This window comes from Cavia porcellus, unplaced genomic scaffold (assembly GCF_034190915.1).
Source record: "Cavia porcellus strain 051 isolate PalLab524CR breed Dunkin Hartley unplaced genomic scaffold, mCavPor4.1 scaffold_20, whole genome shotgun sequence".
In the NCBI taxonomy this organism is placed as follows: domain Eukaryota; kingdom Metazoa; phylum Chordata; class Mammalia; order Rodentia; family Caviidae; genus Cavia; species Cavia porcellus.
Genome location: NW_026947503.1, coordinates 46,815,216 through 46,834,805, shown reverse-complemented (window position 1 = coordinate 46,834,805; position 19,590 = coordinate 46,815,216). Strand labels below are relative to the sequence as shown.

Sequence of the window (19,590 nt, the reverse complement as noted above, 5' to 3'; positions counted from 1 at the left end):
ATTAACATGAATAAAAGAACAGCAAATCATCTCAGGAAGCTGAGAGGTTTCACAAGGAAAACGGCACATAGATTCGAGCAAAGATGGTGGATAGATAACAGCTGGCTACAGAGGCTCCCTGAGATAGTCAACTTAGAATTCAACATAATACAGCGTGGGGAGCCCCAAACAGAGGGAGATGAATCCCAAGAAGAAACTAAGGTGAGAAGAACCGATCAAACATACAGTTCCGGTGCTACTATTGGAACAGCTAAAGGTTCAGTGCTCCCGCCACAGCGGATGACTTGCTGAGCCATCTGAGGTCCTGCCGCTTTGAATCACTGGAGGTGCAGTCACACTGAGGTCAGGGGTTGGCCAGCCTAATGGAGAGCTGAGCAGGTGGGGAGCCTGCATCGACCTGTGGTGAGTGACGGGAGTGGAGCCATTCCACAAAAAGTGGGGCTCCGGTGGATGACATTCTGGGATCAGACAAGACTGGCAAGTACAAAGGTCAGCAGTGACTTCAGTCAGTTGTTTCCTCCCTGAACGAGACTGGTGGAGTGAGCTAGGCCTGGGTCACATGACCTGGCTGAGACCCAATAGATTATCCAAAATGAACTCCCTATGGTGGTGGCGCATACTAACCACACTAATGCAATGAAGGCTTCAGAAGTTGGACTGACCCGGAGGGGAGGCATCGCAGGCCTCAGCAGGTTGACTGATCTGGAGGGGAGGGGCCAGCATACACTGCCCCTGTTTGCAACTCACTAGCACACTGCAGTGGGAAGGGTCACCTAGCCAGTGTGCTTCAGAAAAATTATAAGCAACAAGGAAAAACACTGGGGCCTCCTGGAAGAAGCAAAAAAGATGGGAAGAGGAAGTAACAACAAAAAGTCCCCAGGGCCCAACCCTGAGAACATTGACCCAGGACAGGTAAATACAAAGGAGAATGAGAACAGAAAACATGCAATATCAAACTTGGCACCAGTGGACATAAAAGAGATGTCTTCAGGACCTCATAGATGAATTCAAAAGTGAAATATTTAGCCAAGTAAAGCAAGATATAAGAAGATTAATAAAAGAGATGCTAAGCACCCCTCAAGATGACACAGACAGAAGAGAGGAACTCAAACAAAGGAGAGAACCATTTGATGAAGAATATAAAGAAAATATAGAATACATGAAGCAGATTCAAAGAGATTACCAGGAAATTAAAAACTCTATGGAAAGATGGCAAATCAGCTTGAAAGAAACTAAGGATAGATTATCCAAACTGGAGGACAGTTTTGCAATGTGGGATTATGAAAGGAAAAACTTTTTTAAAATAACAAGGAAACAAACAGTAATAATACAAAGGCTAGAAGATGACAAGAAGATCTATAACTTGAGAATAAAGAATGTGAATAAGAAGCAGGGGTACAGGGGCTGGGGATTTAGCTTAGTAGCATAAGCACCTGCCTTGCAAGTGTGTGGTCATGAGTTCGATCTCTGGTACTGATAAAAAAGAAAAAGACAAAAAAAAAAAAAAAGAAGCAGGGGTACAAACAACAGAACTACGAAGGCTATTCACAGAAATAATTAAGGAAAACTTCCCAAACATAGGAAAAAGAAATGATATTCAGATATATGAGGCATACACAACTCCAGCCACCTACAACCAAAACAGAGCTACACCCAGGCATATAATAATCAAGATCCCAAAAATTCAATATAAGAACAGAATATTAAAAGCTGTCAGAGAACAGAAACAGATAACCTATAAAGGAAGGCCCATCAGAATAACGACAGACTTCTCAACACAAACCATCAAGTCAAGAAGAGCCTGAAGTGAAATATTCCAAGCCCTGAAAGAAAATAACCTCCAGCCCAGATTGATATACCCTGCTAAACTGTCTCTAGAAATTAATGGAGAAACAATATGCTTCCAAGACAAAGAGGAACTTGGGAAATTTGCAACCACCAATCCAACTCTACAGAGAACACTCCAGGGCATTCTAGAGAGAGAGAAAAGTACTAGGATTCCAGGCACAGTGGCAGAGAGGCCTCAATGAATGGAGCAGAAAACAGAATGAAGAAGATAAGCAGACAACTGATGGCAAAAAAAGAGTTTAACAGAAATGAGACAGAGAAGGTTGGTTATAATCTCTAATATAGATGGTCTTGATATACTGAATTTAATAAAAAAAAAGAACCATATGTGAAGTAGATCAGGAGGTAGGATTCACCGAGATGCTATTTATAAGAAATATAATTAACATGAAAAAGAGTACGTGAACTGAAAATCAAATATGAGAATATTTGTTCTGTGACAGAACCAGAGAGTAATAGGGGCAACTAGACCAGCTTTGGGATAGGTTGGAAAGACAGGCTTTAATAGGTAAACGAATACAATTAGAGATCAAGTCCAAGAGAGAGATGGTTCAGAACCACTTAGGTAAATAGTGGGTTGTCCCCCCACCCCCAATTTAAAACTAAGGGTCTTGGTCAGACCCAAAAATGTACATTGTACCCTCAGGAAGTGAAAGGGGAGGGAGAGTCTTAAAAACATGGCAGAAGATATTGTTAATAGTGTACCAGGATTTAAAACCCGCATTACTCACACTACTCAGATTTTGTTCTGTCCCAGTTTGTCTACTTGCGTTAGATTTGAGGACACAGCCAGCTATCCCAAAAACATCAGGATATAGCACAATAATTATCTGTAATTTCCTAGATGTCTTCCTAAATTCCTATCTTAATCTGGAGCCCTGTATGACTTATACTGTTTTATCATGACTGATCTTAGTTAAATCTGGTTTGACTGCTGTTTGGTATCAACAGATTTTATTCAAAACTGATATGATTGATAGTATCAAGTCTGAGGTATAGGCAACTGCACTGAAGATGACAAGACTCACTACAATACATATTCTGGTTTGATAACTGCCTGCTTTTGAAGTTTTATACTATATACAAAGTTGTATTTTTATTAATACTGTTATGTACTGATATATTTAATTATACTATGTCTGATGATATAGCCAATTCTATTGAAGATAACAAGAGACAACACAGGAACTACGTAGAACGATTTGTACAGTGGTCTTATATGTTTATTTCATTTCCTGTGTTTCTAGGAATATGTTTTGTTTTGCCTTGCTTTGTTTTGTTTCTCCCTCTAATATAGAAAGGATAGAAATACATGTTAAGACTCATGCATGGGTAGAATCTATAAACAGCTTATGAGAACTGATCTTATGACACATGAGGAAATGAACAGATACTTTGAAGAAAGAGACACTAAAGTACTCAGTGCTGATCACGGAATGTCATGATGTGAAATCCAGAAATACTATTATTCTTTGTTCAGAGTGATTTTAGCCTGCTTTAGTTTTTTTAATCTCAACATAAATGAAGACATGGATAACTGCATGTATGTTTAAGTGTATAGGGTTGTTAACCATATTATTTTTTGTTGGATAGTTGAACAGAACTGTTTGCAGTCTCTGTTTGAATTCCCACTTTATATGTTCCACTTTTGTATCTTGAACAACTATTTGTAAAAGGACAGTGTATAAACATCAACTAGTAATTACTTACTATTTGTTTTTTCTCTCATTATTTCTACCCATTTTCTGTTTTGTTTAGTCTTTCTTTAAATAAAATTTTTTTAAAAAGAGAGAAAGCAACACATAACCTGTCCTTGAAGGAGGTGGGGAATTTCAGCCAAAAGCAAAATTTTTTCTTTTAACTAAAAGAAAAAATTTTCTTTGCTAAAAAAAAAAAAATTAGAACAAAGGGGATGGGATTTAGCATCATGGCACGGTGCCTGTCTGGCAAGTGCAAGATCCTGAGTTCAATTTCTGGTACCAAAAAAAAAGTTAGAACAAAGACTAATAACCTCAGCTGTTGGGCTGAGTACACAGCAGAGTTAATAGATAGAGGCTAAAAGGAAAAAGATGCTGGATTACATAATAAGAGGGCATACCTAAAATTGTGTAAATGCTGGGCTGGGATTTAGCTCAGAGGCACAAGTGCCTGTATAGCATGCTCAAGGTCATGAGTTCTATCCCTATAACAACAACCACAACAAAAAAAATTGTGACTGCTACAAGGCAGTAAAGATTTATAGCATATTTATAGGCAGATTCATTTTAGGGTGCTGGCAGTCATTTGAAAGATGCATTGGAATAAAAGAACAGCTAAAAGGCAAAAGGGACCAGTTAAAAGCTGATTACATAAAAGATAATAAGGGTAATAATAATTCAGAATATGCAACTGATTGCTGAAACAGCAGAAAGGAAAAGAAGACACGTTTGAGCTATTTTAAATGGATGCTTCAGGAGGACACAGAGTTAAACAATGCCCAGCTTTTCCTGGTTCCATACACTGACCCTAAATTTTCTACTTAGTCACGACAGTGCAGCAAAAAGGCTAGTTAAGAAAGTGTGCTATTCTGTTCTCCTACTACATAACAATGACAATTCATGGTTAATAAACCTTAACAGGGAGGAAGGAGTCAAATGGGGTCTAAAGGCCATGCGGCTGCGGGTGCACAGGGGGACCAGCTGGGAGAGCCGGCCACCAGGGCCGCACAGGTAGGAAAGATCTGGGTCTTGGGGAACCCCTCGGGGCTGGCAGCAGGATGTGGGGATCTTCTTTGGATGGGTACAAGCATGCAGGGATTAACAGAAAGAAGCTGAGCTTAGCAGAAGCCTAAACGAAATATGCAATATAGCAGAGTTAGTTGTCTGATAAAGGTGTGGATGAAGTGATAGAAAAGAAAATTCCTTAGAAATGAAAAAGGCTCCCAACAGTGAAAAAACGCTGACATTCAGGAAGGTCAAAGGGTGATGTCATTTTGTTCAAAGATTCGAATTCAGTGGAAAGAGGAGTCTAGATTGTATCTGGATGAGCAGTAAACAAGGGCTAATATCGTGATTCTCATAGTTCCGTGATTTCCAAACACCAGACTTTGGTGTTAAACAGTAACGTGAAAAGCGTCCTGTACAGCGCTCTCAAAACACCTGGGGATGTGCAACACTGCAAAAAACGTGGTCATTTTAGCTCTTGAAGAGACAGCGCCATCTATCTAAAAAACACCGCTTTCAAAAAGCTCATTTCTCCAACAGCAATGCCAAAAATATATTGTTTTTAATGTTTGTTTTTATACCAAATTTAAAGTGTAAGCACAAAAAGCCCCAAGAATAGTCAGCTACCACACCTTGTAAAATAGAGAATTTGCAAATCAAAGGATCAAACCTGAGAAACTCAAGAGAGTCAAAAATAGTATTTTATCTTAAATATGTATTTTTTGGACTATTAAGTTAAATAGCACTTTTACATTAATCTTTTTTAAATTGTTTATTGATATATTTTAGGTATATATCCTGATGACATTCATCATAGAGAATTTGTATCAATACATGATGTATCTTCTTTTTATTTTCATTCCCCTACCCTACTTTCAACCCATTTCCCTCCTTATGTACCAAGAGTTTGTTTCAAATAAAAAAAAAAATGGGGCTGGGGATTTGGCTCAGCGGCATGGGCGCCTGCCTTGCAAGCAGGCAGTCGTGAGTTCGATCCCTGGTACCACTAAAAACGAAAAAGACAAAAAAAAGAGTTTGTTTCCATTTTTCCTTCTTTTCTTGTTTCTTTTTTTCCTTTCCTCCCTTTCCCCTTCTCCCCTTTCTAGCTCTCCTTCCCATTTGAACATTTTCTTCCTATTCTATAATATCTATTATATATTTTGGTCCTTATTTACTCTTTCAGTTTCTCATACCAGTGAAACAATGTGGTATTTACATATGTGTGTCTGATTTATTTCACTTAAGGATACAACCTCAAGGTGCATCCATGTAGCTAAAAATGACTCGAGTTTATCCTTCTTTATGACTGAGTAGTACTCTATTTGTTTTTTTAAAAGCATATCTTTATCCATTCATCAGCTGATGGGTGTTTGGGCTGTATCTAAGAATTATCTATTATAAACTTGCTGCTGTATATATGGGTGTATATATGTCACTGTGGCATGATGTTCTTAATCCTTTCAGGAAGATATTAAGAAACAGAATAGTTGGATCAAGTGGAACCTTTAGTTCTAGTTTTTTGAGGAATCTCCACCCTGATTTCCATAGTGGTTACACTAGTGTATACGGCCACCAACAGTTGAGAAAGAATGCATTTTTCCCCACAGCCTTACTAGCATTTTTTATTGGTTGATTTTCTGATAATAGTCATTCTTACTGGAATGAGATGGAACCTCATCACTGTTTTCATCAACCCCGAGCCAGCCATCTCTTCACAAATTAATAAAACTCAGGTCTGGCCCTGGGTCATGAATTGTGGCACACTTGCCATTGCTTATAGTGGACTTAGGACATCCCCTCCCCCCCACCACAGCCTTGGCTGCCCACAACCTTAGATATTCTCCTGCCTTAGCCTCCCAAAAGGTTGGGATTACAGGCTTATGCCATCTTGCCCAGTTATAAACTCTTCTTTCAAAGGCAGTTATCTCTAGGTCTGTCATCTTACCATACTTAATTAAAATAAATCTTAGATTCACATTAAAATAGTCTAAGTGTGTTATTTAAAAATTGTGTACTTGAATCTTTCAAGTACTTTCAATCAATAGTTGTTATAGTTGATACATGTGTCTACTTGAGTTTAGAAGTTTAACTGAGAGACTTAGCAGGGAGCCAGTATCCTTACTTTGTAAACATTCTCATCCTGTGCAAGTGGAGGGCGCAGATATTTTGAATGCTACACCCACCCTGGGCAGGGGGGAGTGGCCTGTGTACAAGAGAGAGGATGAGAGGTTCATTTCCTGCTTTTGCTCTGGCTGCTACCTTGAAGTGTTGCCCCAGTGCCATGCCACCCTGCCTTAGAGCGAGCTGATTATGGACTGAAACCTCCAAAAACTGAAAACTAAAAAAACCTTTCCTTCCCTAATTTTTGGTGTCAGGTGTTTTGTCCCAGCAAGGAGAGAAAGTACCCAACACACTAGTTTTAGCAGAAAAACACTGTCTTCTAATATGTATCAATCAGTTCATTCATCCAAATAAGCTATACAATAGTAGGCATCACTAGAGAGATAACAATGGAAAATTAAATCCCTGCTATTATGGAATTTATATTGTATGAATTATACTGATAATTGACTTATCTTTTATTTCATTTGAATCCCTATGTTTCTTCCCAATGGTTCATGTATATTAATATCCCATAATATTTGCTGAATGAGGGGATGACTGAAGTCATTTTCTCTGTCCTTTATTACTGAACAATGCTTTACAGGTAAAAGATTTTTAATGGGCTTATCCACCTGATGAAGTCCTGAACAATACAGTAATTCAAGCATACGGCCTTTACTCAATGAAGAGGTTTAATCTCCAATCACCAGTAATACCTGGGGCAGACATCATCCAACAATTATCAAACCTAGCATAAAAAAAGAGAAGCAAGAATTAAGAGTACCTAAAGGGAGATAAATAAAACTTATATTTTCCTACCCTGATTCAATGATTTATGAGGCAAATATTGTGTATTAAAGCAGGCCCCATGTGTGTAAGGTGGAACGGGGTGAGGCATTGAGAGTGCTGATACTATTCACAACACTCAAATAAGTCATGTAAGACATTAAGTGGTAACTAGTTGTGATCTCAAATCCTAGAAGTTAGCTCTGACCTTTAGTTTACATTTCTTGCAACTAAGAAATTGATTTATATTTTAAGTGTGTGTGCCATCTAACAAGGAATGATGAGAATCTGAGAAAGGTAGTGGTGAATATCTGTAATCCCAACACTTTTAAGGCTGAGGCAGGAACATGGCTACTATTTGGGATCCATGACAATTCCTCAAAGATCCATATTCAGAAACTCTCTGCTCCAACAGAAAAGAGGAGACTTGCTCCTGATTGGCAAGAATTGCCCTCTCAATTTAAAGAGCTACTCTCTTCCTGTCAAGACCACCCTGAGACTGACACTCAGCTTCCTCCGGCCCTGAGCTCTTTCCACTGGCCCATCCCCACCCTGAGGAGCAGACTGTTGCTGACTTTCTTTCATTTGTACTGCTGTGTGTCCTGCTCAGTTCTTTTTTGGGATACCAAGAACCCTGGACAGTCCCCTAGTAGTAAGGGAATTACAAGCTCTTGCCCAGCATGGGAAACTTAAGACACCTTATCTCAGAAATTTAAAAAAAGAAAATAAAGGGCTGGGGTGGAGCTCAATGCAAAGGTCTTGGGTTCAATCCCTAGAATAGAAAAAAAACCTATAGTATTTCACACATTTCCCCAGAGGGTCTGCATCTTCAGGAGAGGCTGGTCCCCTCCTCAGCCCTGGGATAGAAATCTTAATTTCCTCAGTCCCCTGGCCTAGGTGTGGGAAGAGAGTTTCCCTAGTCTTAAAAAAGGGGGCAGGGAAATAAACGAGGGTGATGCACTTTCTTTTTTGCTTCTGACATCTATAACTTGGAACTGAAAGAGCGACTTTGGGTGCATAAGGGAATTAGACTGGAGAACAAATCAACACAGTGAAAGATGGCAGAAAAAGGAAGAGAAACTGAGTCCTGGACAATGTGCTAAGACACTAAATTAGCTAATGGGAGAGGCCTCTCTTCCATGAACACAGTTATGTAACTTTTTTTAAAAAAAAAGATTTTACAGTAAAAACATTTAAAAGTTCCCACTGATGCAATGCAAAGTATTTTTACCTGGTATATCTTCATTCTTTTAACAGTTACATTCCTAAAAAGTAGGCTTCTTAAATATCTCAATATAATATGGTGTAATTGGTTGAATGCAAAACTAACTGAAAATTTCTTCTTTTTAAAAAAAACAATGTATTTCGAAAATTTCTTTTTACACTGGAGCTGTTCCTTGGACTAAAAGGTAAAATCAGTTTCCCCTTTTCATGAACCTATTAGTCTACCAATGAAATACAATGTTACACAGTGCCAGATCCAGATCCACTCTTTGAAAGACAATCACCACATAAGAAAGCTAGTCTAAACTCCTGAATCACAGAGACTAGCTACAGGAAGAGAGGCTTTAATAGAGAATCACGCAGCTCCAGGCAAATGGCAGTACCAAGACCCCGGCACTGTAAGTGACGCCATTTAACCACAGTTAAGCCACTAACACTGACATCTTAAAGCACAGACTAGAAGTATCTGCTACAGCCTGCCTGAATTCCTGGCCACATAAATTATGAACAGTAAAACATCTGTTATTTGTAGTCACTAAGTCTTGGAGTGATAGTTTATACAACAGTAGATAACTGGAAAACAAAGTAGTAGTATTTGTTTTCTTCTTTTTAAAATTGCTGTTGTCATTTCAGTGATTAAGAATCACTGAGTTATTAAAAGCGCTGGATGCTAATGAACATTTGTTTCCAAATGTCTGTGGTTTCAATGTCTTAAGGGAAAACTTGCTTCTGTATATCATCATTTTATCATTTTAATTAACATTTTAAAATTAATGAAATACAACTAAGTGAAAAATACTTATAACAACTAAATTGAACAACTAAACAAGTAAAAACAAATAACAAATGAAAATAATAACACCTTGATTTCTTAAAATGGGGAAAGCCAGTTCTCTGAAGAACCATGGTGAATTGGTCAAATTAACACGAGGAAGTATCTTCACTTCTCAAGTTCAGTAAAACTGCAAAGAAAAAATAAATGATAGGACGCAATGCTATCCAGTGAAAAGTGCGGAAATCACTTAGAGGCAGAAGCCTGGGGACTCCAGTGGGGACGCGCACACCCCTGGTCACCATCTGCGCGACTCTGAGCATTGCCTAGGGCTGTAAAGAGGGGACGGTACGGCTACTGCCTAGAGCTGTCGTAACTCTCAAGTGATGTGCATGTAGCGCGATAGAAGGGACCGTCACTTTTGGTTCAGCCCATTCGTCCGCGCGTCTACTTTTGCCAGAGATAGTGGGAAAGAACTGGAATTACAGGACAATCAAGTTCGCGAAAAACTGGGAGAGGATGAGTCGGGAATGACCTGCCTGACTCTGAGATAAGTGATGGGGGAAGGCCAGGGTGGGAGGCAGTACGGGAGGCAGAAGCGATCACCGAAGTGTGGCCCCCTTCCACTAGGACCCAGCAGAACACAGCTCACCCTCTCCCGACCCTCGGGACTCGGCCAGACCCGAGCCCGGGAGCAAAGTATAGGGAGGGTAGAATCCACGGCGCTGATTGGCTGCCTGCGAGAGAGGGGCGGGGCGGGCAGAGGCTACAGGGTTCGCGAGCGGAAGACCGCGGGCGCGCACTTCCGGTCTTTGTGGCTGGCCTCTCGGGTCTGCAGCTTGGGCCCCGGCTGCTCCTAGGCTTCGCGGTGAGGGACGCGGGCCCCGTGGCGGAGGGAGGAAGGGCGGGGTGGACGCGCGGCGCCGGCCCTGGTGGAGGTGGAGGTGGAGGAGCCCGGCTTCTCAATAGGCCGCCCCGCGTCGCGGTTCCTTGGTCCGCGGTGACAGCGGTGCCGTTTCCCTTCTCCCGTGACTCCGCAGATGCTGTGGTTTAACCAGAAACACAAAAACGGAAGGGCCGCGTGCAGCAGGTTCCCAGTGAGCCAGAGCTGTGTGGCCCGGATAGTCTGGCTGATCTCTGGGGTTGACTGTGGTATTCTTGTAGCAGTAGGTAGGATTCGGTTTTACGATAAGTTCTGCTGGCCGAACTACGGCACACGCGTCTGTGGGTGATCCCCCACTTCAGTCCTTATCACAAAATGTGGTACATAAATGTTGCTATATATAGTTTATTTTTAAAAAATGTTTTTAGATTACAAATGTTTTAATCACAAAACGAGGTACCATATATAAACTTTTTTCTTTTTAGTCCTGGAGTACTGGCTTTGAGCTTAGATTGATCTTTTCTTGCCTACCATGCCTGACATGTTTTTGAATACGTGGGCAGCGTTTTACAATTACTTTGTGGTTAATTCCACCGTTAATTGATTTATGAGCAAAAAAACCTTTTCAGCCTAATGCTGACTCAGGACAGAGCCATCGTGTGTGCTCCAGTTTGTTGAAGAAATTTAGTAAATACCAGTTGAAACCACATGGTGACTATCCCACAATGTTTAAATCAACGCATGTTTGATGTGAGTTTTTAAAAATGTTTCATTACCTTGAATAAAAATTAACCTTGCTATATGTAAGAGGCAACTACAGGTAAATTTTAAAAATTAAATTCTTCAAACATTTATTACCGTTGGAAGTATGAGGTCTAAATTTTATTTAAACAGTTAACGTGGCAGGTGAAGTATCTCAGCGGCACAGCGCCTGCCTAGTCAAAAAGAAAGTCCCAATATCAAAAAAAAGTTAATGCAAATTAAACATTCATGTTAAGATAGTTTTTCTTCTGGATTCAGTCAGGATTGCAAGAATTTAAAAGGAAATTACTTTCTCATTAAATGGTTCATGTTTTACTATATTCTTTTACTTCTAAAATAATTTCCTGTAATAATGAGGTACATGATTTTTTAGTTTGTCATTTGATTATTGTTTTAGTTATAATTTTATACCCGTTCTTTTTCAGCATTACCAGCGTAACTTTTCAGTATTAAAAGTTCTTAGAGATTTTTCTCTCTCTAAGTTCACTATGGTTTTATGTCCTTTAGGAAAGAAGAGATTACTCAAAGAAACTCTGAAGCACAGAACCCACTTGTACTGAGTTTTTGCTAAGCTGTTTCAGTCCAGAATGGCTAAGGATTCCAGTGTAATTTCAACTCTGATACCTCAGGATCATCAGGAACAAGGATTACTGCTAGTGAAAATAGAAGATAGCTTTTCCTGGAGTCCCAAATTTAAACAGAATGGGGATACCCAATCCTGCCAAGAACTGTTTCGACAGCAGTTCAGAAAGTTTTGCTACCACGAGACACCTGGGCCCCGGGAGGCCCTTTGCCGACTCCAGGAGCTATGCTATCAGTGGTTAATGCCAGAGTTGCACACAAAGGAGCAGATCCTGGAACTCCTGGTGCTGGAACAGTTCCTGAGCATCCTGCCTGAGGAGCTGCAGATCTGGGTTCAGCAGCAGAGTCCAAGAAGTGGTGAGGAAGCTGTGACCCTGTTGGAGGATTTGGAGAGAGAGTTTGATGATCCTGGGCAGCAGGTGGGAACGGAGAGAGGATGTGTGCTCAGAAAAGGAATTTAGCCTGAAGGACATAGTGTCCTAACAGTAGGATGAAAAGTTATTTGTATGTTTCTACATGACCCTGAAGTGACTGACAGGGTAATACCTGCCTTTACCCTTAAGTAATTTTCCCCCTTCCCCTTCATCTGTTAGTGACCTGTTGGTTTTTACTAAGCAGTGTCCCTAATATTCTTCACAAAGCTAATGATATTTTCTGGATTTCAGGTCCCAGCTAATCCACAGGGACCAGCAGTGCCCTGGAAGGAGTTGGCATTTCTTGGAAGCTCCCACGAATCAGCAAACATCCAACTCCAGCCTTCAGAGACACAGCTGAAATCCTGGAAACCTTGCCTTTCCCCTAGAAGTGGTGAGGAATGGGAACTTGACTGGGAACTCATAGCAGTTAGGCCTCTGGTTTTGAAGATGCAGAATGAACTATATTTACCAACTTGCCACATGTGAGCATCATGCTTATATTTCTAAGCCTGAAGTGCTCAGGTCAGCAGCTCTGTGGTTGTCAGCCTTCATGTAGTCAGCCCTCCTTGTGTCGGTTTCTGCAGTGCTGATACATGTTTGATACTGTTGTGGGCAGCTACACCTATGTGATGGTAAACCTTCACGGAGCTGTTGGGTCTAAGTGAGTAGCGAACAAGCTAAAACATTGTTGCAATCAGTATAGTAAACTGGAATAGTTTACTATAGGAACTGATATTATGGGACCACAGATGATGGCACTTGATCCAGTCTTACAGGTTCAAGGAACATTTCCTGCAGGAAGAGTCACCTAAGCTAAGATTTGAACTAGAAGAGTAGAAAGAAGCCAAGTAAACAGGTGGAAGGATGAGTGGCTTAAGCGAAGCTACAAAGTACTGAGTTGTAGGCAATTCACTTTAACTTTAGAGAATTCATAGGGACTAGAGAGAGACTTAGAAAAATGGGACTTGTGAAAACTTGTATGTCATATTAATTCATGTGAACAGTTTCTTAAGTTCAGAGGAGTTTAGTTGCACAGAGCATGGCACAGAGCAGTAACATGGTTGGATTTAATGTTTATCACGTAGCTGCAGAAGAAAGAATGTATGTAAGGAAGGCAACACTAGAGGCTTGGTAGAGATTTCTAACTCAGGTGCCCACAATAAGTAAATCAACTTATGGTAGGGGATGGGGAGCATCAAAGCTGAATGCTTTTCATCATCATTAAAATCACACTGCACTTAGGTCATTGTTAAAAAGCAGAGCGTGAGGAAGAGGCCTTTAAGGCAAAGCTCAGGTTTTAGTATTAAACAACCTGGTTAATAGTGGTGCCCTTTAAGTAGTCATCTAAATGAGAAAATTAAGGAAAAACAAATATATCTAGTGATATATTTAGTTTTAGAAGTTTTAGTGATTGTGAAATAGTCACAAGAAAAATACCCAGTTGATGGAAAGGGAACCAAGAATGGAGGGGAAGGGAACGTAAAAGAATTAAGATTTGTTATATATATGTGCTAATTCCCCACAATGAATATAATCATGTATTACAAATATGTATTAATAAAAAAAATGTTTAAAGTAGATAGGAAATTAGTACCAGAAAAAAGAATAATACTATATTAGGCCATAATGAACATCATTTTTAAAACCTTCAAATTGGAAGTCGAATATGAGAGTGTGGAGTGCAATAGAATTGGAGTAAGACTGGGAGTATGAGGAGGTGTTACCTTACAGTGTAAATGGAAACTGAAACTTGAGGGGTAGAAAGTTCACACGGTGAAGATACATGAGGGCCCAGAACACTAGTATATGTTACCAGCCCTAGCATCTAAGAAGGACCAGCCACAAAAATCAGGTCCATGTGGCTGGAAGAGAATATCTCTAAAAGGTAACTGTGCTTCCCAGTGTATATGCTACAGAGGTCAGCTAGGAAAAATCCAGAAAGTCTGAATTGGATTATACAGTTAAGTTGGTAACCTTAACAAGAGTATTATCAGTGGAAGTGGTAGAGAGGAGGTTAAGGCAGAAACCAGATACAGAATGAAGATGGGCAGACACATCCCTTTCAAGAAATTTTACTGTGAATGGGAGTAAGTGAGGTTGCTTGGCAGAGATACGTAGGCAAGGAGCTTGGTTTTATTAAAAAGGTGGAAGTCAGCGCTCAGGAGGCTGAGGCGGAAGAATCACTGCAAGTTCTAGGCCAGCCTGGCTACAAAGTAAACTGAACTATGTAGTGAAAACCTGTCTCAAAAAAACAAAAAAAAAAAAAAGGTGAGAGAAACTTGAGCCTATTTAAATACTGATGAGCAAGAGTCAGTTAAGAAAGAGATTGAAAATACTAGAAATACTAGGTAATTGATCCAGGCTCAGAGAAAGCAGAAAAAGATAAAATCTAAAGTGTAGGCGTTAGCATTACAAAAGATGACTGTGGGCTAGCTGAAGAAAAATTACAAGTGAACAGTGACATCATTATAGGTTAAATCTTCTATTTTCTTACATGTAGAAAATGAATATTTAGAGTAACTAAAGAAATGTAAAATCTAAGCAGGCAGTTGTGAGTTCGATCCCCGGTAACGATAAAAAGGAAAAAGCCAAAAAAAGAAACGTAAAATGTGAAATTTTTGCTATGTATCATTTCAGAATGTGAAGACAGTGAGATAGCAGCAAAGAAGAACCTTTCAGGAGAAAAACCAGAGGCCCTCTCTCAGGACTCTTCATTTCGAGGAATTGCTGGGCATGAACACAATTTACAGTGGCAGCAAAGAAGGGCTACAGGGGAAAAATTAAGACGATCCCCTCCCCATGCGAGCAGTTTTAGGCAAGTGATTGTCACACACAAATCTTCAGGAAAGAGAGACCATCTTGATGACCCTCAGAGATGCTTGATTTTAAATACAAACTCTGTAACAAGTCAGAAAGTGGCTCCAGAGGAGAGACCTTACAGATGTGATACATGTGGGCACAGCTTCAAGCAGCATTCTTCTCTAACACAACATCAGCGGATCCATACAGGAGAAAAGCCCTATAAATGTAACCAGTGTGGGAAAGCCTTTAGTTTGAGGTCCTATCTTATTATTCATCAAAGAATCCACAGTGGTGAGAAGGCATACGAATGTAGTGAATGTGGAAAAGCCTTCAATCAGAGCTCAGCCCTCATTAGACATCGGAAAATTCATACTGGTGAAAAATCTTGCAAATGTAATGAGTGTGGCAAAGCGTTCAGTCAAAGTTCTTACCTCATTATACATCAAAGAATTCACACTGGTGAGAAACCCTATGAATGTAATGAGTGTGGAAAAACCTTTAGCCAGAGCTCAAAGCTTATTAGACATCAGCGAATTCACACAGGAGAACGACCTTACGAATGCAATGAATGTGGGAAAGCTTTCAGGCAGAGCTCAGAGCTGATAACCCATCAGAGAATACATAGTGGAGAGAAGCCCTATGAATGTAATGAATGTGGAAAGGCCTTCAGTCTAAGCTCAAACCTCATTAGACATCAGAGAATTCACAGTGGAGAGGAACCGTATCAGTGTAATGAATGTGGCAAAACCTTCAAAAGGAGGTCAGCCCTTGTTCAGCATCAGAGAATCCATTCTGGGGATGAAGCTTATATATGTATTGTGTGTGGGAAGGCTTTCAGGCACAGATCAGTCCTTGTTCGCCATCAGAGAGTCCACACTGTAAAGTAAATTGTGAGTAGTGTCAATATTGTAAATACTCCAGTCAGATTTTTATTTTTGTTAGCCAGACAGGTTTATTTGGGAACATGATTCCTTCAGAGTTGTAAACTAATGGATCTTGAGTCATTCTAGCTTTGTGCAGCATTTCCCAATGTTAGTGTGACCTGTCCCTGGAAAGTTTGTCCTGTGATTAACCAGAACAGGTAATGGGAGAATCATTACTTTCCAGCTTTTCTTTTACTGTTAGAAATACTCAGGAAAGAGGAGAAAACAGGCATATAATGTTGATGTCTCATTTTCTATCAAAATGTCATGAAAAGGGTGTGGGGATGTAGGCTTTGTTATCACTGCTGATTGTGAGTGCCAGGTTTGGGACATAATGTAGACATAGTATAGTGTAAGGGACTTTGTCTCAGTTTAAAGTTTACTGGACCAATTTAGAATAGGGACACAGCAGCAGGAAAGGTAGGAAAATAGGGTTGTGTTAAATCCAGAGCAGGTCAGAAATTAAATAGGCATGGAAGAAATAATACTAATCAATTTACCCAACAGTTATTTTTTTGAGTACTTGCTTTGTATCAGACTAGACTTAAGTGGAAAATAATACCTATGACCTAATGGGCAAGGCAGCCATTAGACAATGACATAATGGTATGATCAGTACTTTGTGATTTTTAAGGAGCTCCTGACTCAGCCTTAGGTAACGAAGTGGCAAAGATGACATGTAAATTGAGTACAGATTAATAAGGGAGGAGCTGGTCCACGGGAATATGTTCCCATTAGAGAGAACAGCAGATAAAGGCCACAGAGAAAGTGTGAAATATTTCCTACTAAGTTCTTTTTGAGTTCAGAGTCACATCTGTAAGAAATATGGGTGTTGCCAGACTCTGAAGTAGTGCCTATAGCAAAATATAAACCAGTTGAAAAGTTTCTGTTCATAGACAAAACCTGGAGCCCATAGACCACGGCATTGTAAGTTTTTGTTGCTCAGTGCGACCAAGGAGAAGAACTAATAGCTGATTTGCTTTCTTAATCTATAGGATAGGCTGGAATTTCCTAGGAGAGTTGGGTATAGATACATAAAAAATCAAGCCTTGATACTGAGTCCTTTGGAGGTTTGACTCTCCCTCTCCTAAATATAAGTCTTGTTTGTTTCTTAAGACTATATTGGACTTGCTGTCAGATCAATCCCCAAGGCTCTGAGTTGGGAGCTGCCGTATCATTTATTTCTGGGGGGATAACCCACAATTCCTGTTGTACTTGCTTGGGCTCAGGTGCTTAAAAAATACTTCTGAATAACTCAAGAATGACTTATTCTTCGAGCACCTCCTACATTGTTTTGTCTTAATAGCAACTGTATTTTACAGCATCTTCTGCAAATTTTATTAAAGATGGTTCTAAAGGGAAATGATAACACGAGATAACAATCATGTTCTATCAAGATTTCCCCTCTCCTAAGGTGCCTAATGTTGATTCCTGATGTGATGTCAGGTGGAAAGTTGTATACTAATCAGGCACCTATTCTGTTGCCTACTATGAGGTGGAAAGTTGTACATATTAGCAGTGAAAAAGACATTGTAGGGCTGAGGGTATATACCTCAGTGGTGCAGCGCCTGTCTCTGACAAGTGTAAAGTCTAGTTCGATTCCTATTTCCCATAAAAAGAAAAGAAAAAGACATCATCCAATAGTCCTAAGTTGAGAGGAATAATGTACCAAAAATCCGTGTAGAAATCCAGAATTCTGTGCATAGAAAAATACTTTGCATGAAAATACATTACTGTGCTAGCCAGTAAGAATTGTAAGAGAACTAAACACCCATGTTTGAAGGGAAATGAGAAAAGAATTGTATCATTTAGAAATATAAAAATGTAACAGAATATATGAGCTGCATAACACTTGTTCCCCAAACTGAAAAAGAGGATGTTAAACAGGGATTAATATACTGCAAAAGGAAAACACTAGAAAGCTCTTACATATGTCAGTAAGAAATGTAAGAGGTACTTCCCACGGGTTTTTTGTGTATGCATTAGTTATTTCTTACTGCAGCCCATATTTTGTAAGTGAGAAAATGCAGGCTAAAGGTCATAGCCGAAAAGTGGTAAACTCAGATTGAATTCAACTCTTAACGGAACCACTTTATCCTGCCTGACCATAAAAAATCCCAATAGGAAAATTGAGTAGACAAATCACAATTAGACTAAGTGCTACTGGACAGCAGTTTATGCTCAATCTTGGCAAAAAGTGTATTGAATCAAGACTTTGGGCACATCCAAACTGATAGATGCAGGGAAATTGGGACTGGCTTGCTGCAGTGGGATGTGAATAGACAGTATCTCTGGCAATCGGTACCAGAAGCCTTAAGCATTGCCTTTTATTGTTTTGTTTTGTGTTTTTTTGTGGTACTGGGGATCAAACTCACGACCTTGTGCTTGACAGTCAGGCGCTTATGCCACTGAGCTAAATTCCCAGCCCTAAGCATTCCCTTTGATTTCAAATTCTGCCTGGAAATGTATTTCAGAAGTCATTAAAAGCTGTTAAACCTGGTGTTGATTAGTATTAAAAGAAATTAAGCATTCATGATATATTAAATATTACAAGATAATATGTACAATATGATCCATGTAAAATATATATTTATGCATTAAAATACTGGAAATACAGTCTTTTTTTTTTTTTTTTTTTTGGTACTGGGGATCGAACTCACAACTGCACACTTGCAAGGCTGGTGCTTATGCCACTGGGCTAAATTCCCGGCCCCTGAAATACAGTCTTAAGGTGCTATACTGATTATCTCTGGATGGGCGGTATAGGTAACAATGTTTTATTGTGTTTTTACGGATCCTAAATTTTTTGGCAGTATTTAATATTCAGAATTAGACAAGGGGACTGCAGGTGTAAGTCAGTAATAAGAGTGCATACTTAATGTGTTCTGTCCCCAGCATCGAAAAGTTATTTATTTATTTATTTTTGAGAAAAAGTGATTGGAAGCATAGGACAGTTGGGAAAATATTCAAAACCAACAAAAACTTGTTTTCTGTAGTATCTCTGTTCTAAGTCTCAGTTTGTTAGCAAACATAACTCTGATCCTCAATTGCATTACCATTTTCCCTCCCTCCCTGGTGACTGAACCCATGGCTTGGTGCTAACTAAGCACTTTACCACTGAGCTATATCCCTCACCCCAGTTTCATCAATAAAACAATGGTAGACTTGACCACCTCAAACATAGTATTTGAAAAGTCCTCTGCAGATTATAAGCCTGTGCAAATACAAGTACCTGAGGATTGATGGTTGATAAAAGCAATAATCCTTCAAGTGTTCAAGACTTCCGGTCACTAATGCTTTCCCATGAATTCTGCAGCTGTAAGCAAGTCCCCTTGCAGGTCTGCAATCTTACCTGAAAGGAACTGAAGATGGGCTTTTACCGTCAAAAGTTCAACACTTCATGAAATGGGTAGTTTTCTTTCACCAACCTTTTCTGGAAGAGCAGTTCATGCCTTTCTCCTCATCAGAGCTGTCTTCTCTTGGTAATAGAGATATTCTAGGGGGTTCCAGTGTCTACTTTAAATGGCACTTACAGGAATTTTTTAAAAGAAAATTAAGCCAAATGCTTAAATATCACTTTTCTCACTTGCCTTCTCCCTCATTCCCACAACCCACTGTCTGAGAGGATTAAGGGAAAGCAAATCTGACCCTGGTCTCTAAGCTTCCCTTTCTGTGGAGGACCTGCTGAGGGAGAAGGGACAGTCAGAGCAATGTCCCAGGTTATTAGTCCTACTTGGCAGGTAGTGCTAAGAGCTGCAGTCTGACATGTATGATCCCCCAAGCAAAG

At 39.8% G+C, this 19,590-nt stretch overlaps 1 protein-coding gene across 1 annotated transcript in view; it reads left to right on the top strand.

Annotated features, from left to right (window-relative positions):
- The first annotated feature begins 9,804 nt into the window (after positions 1 to 9,804).
- Positions 9,805 to 19,590, top strand: part of LOC100735295 (uncharacterized) — a 48,969-nt gene continuing 39,183 nt past the window's right edge. The window contains exons 1-4 of the mRNA XM_063232027.1: positions 9,805 to 10,303; positions 11,588 to 12,081; positions 12,328 to 12,469; positions 14,716 to 15,764. Of these exons, the coding sequence (XP_063088097.1) occupies positions 11,668 to 12,081; positions 12,328 to 12,469; positions 14,716 to 15,764 (1,605 nt within the window). The 5' untranslated portion in view covers positions 9,805 to 10,303; positions 11,588 to 11,667. The remainder of the gene's footprint in view (positions 10,304 to 11,587; positions 12,082 to 12,327; positions 12,470 to 14,715; positions 15,765 to 19,590) is intronic.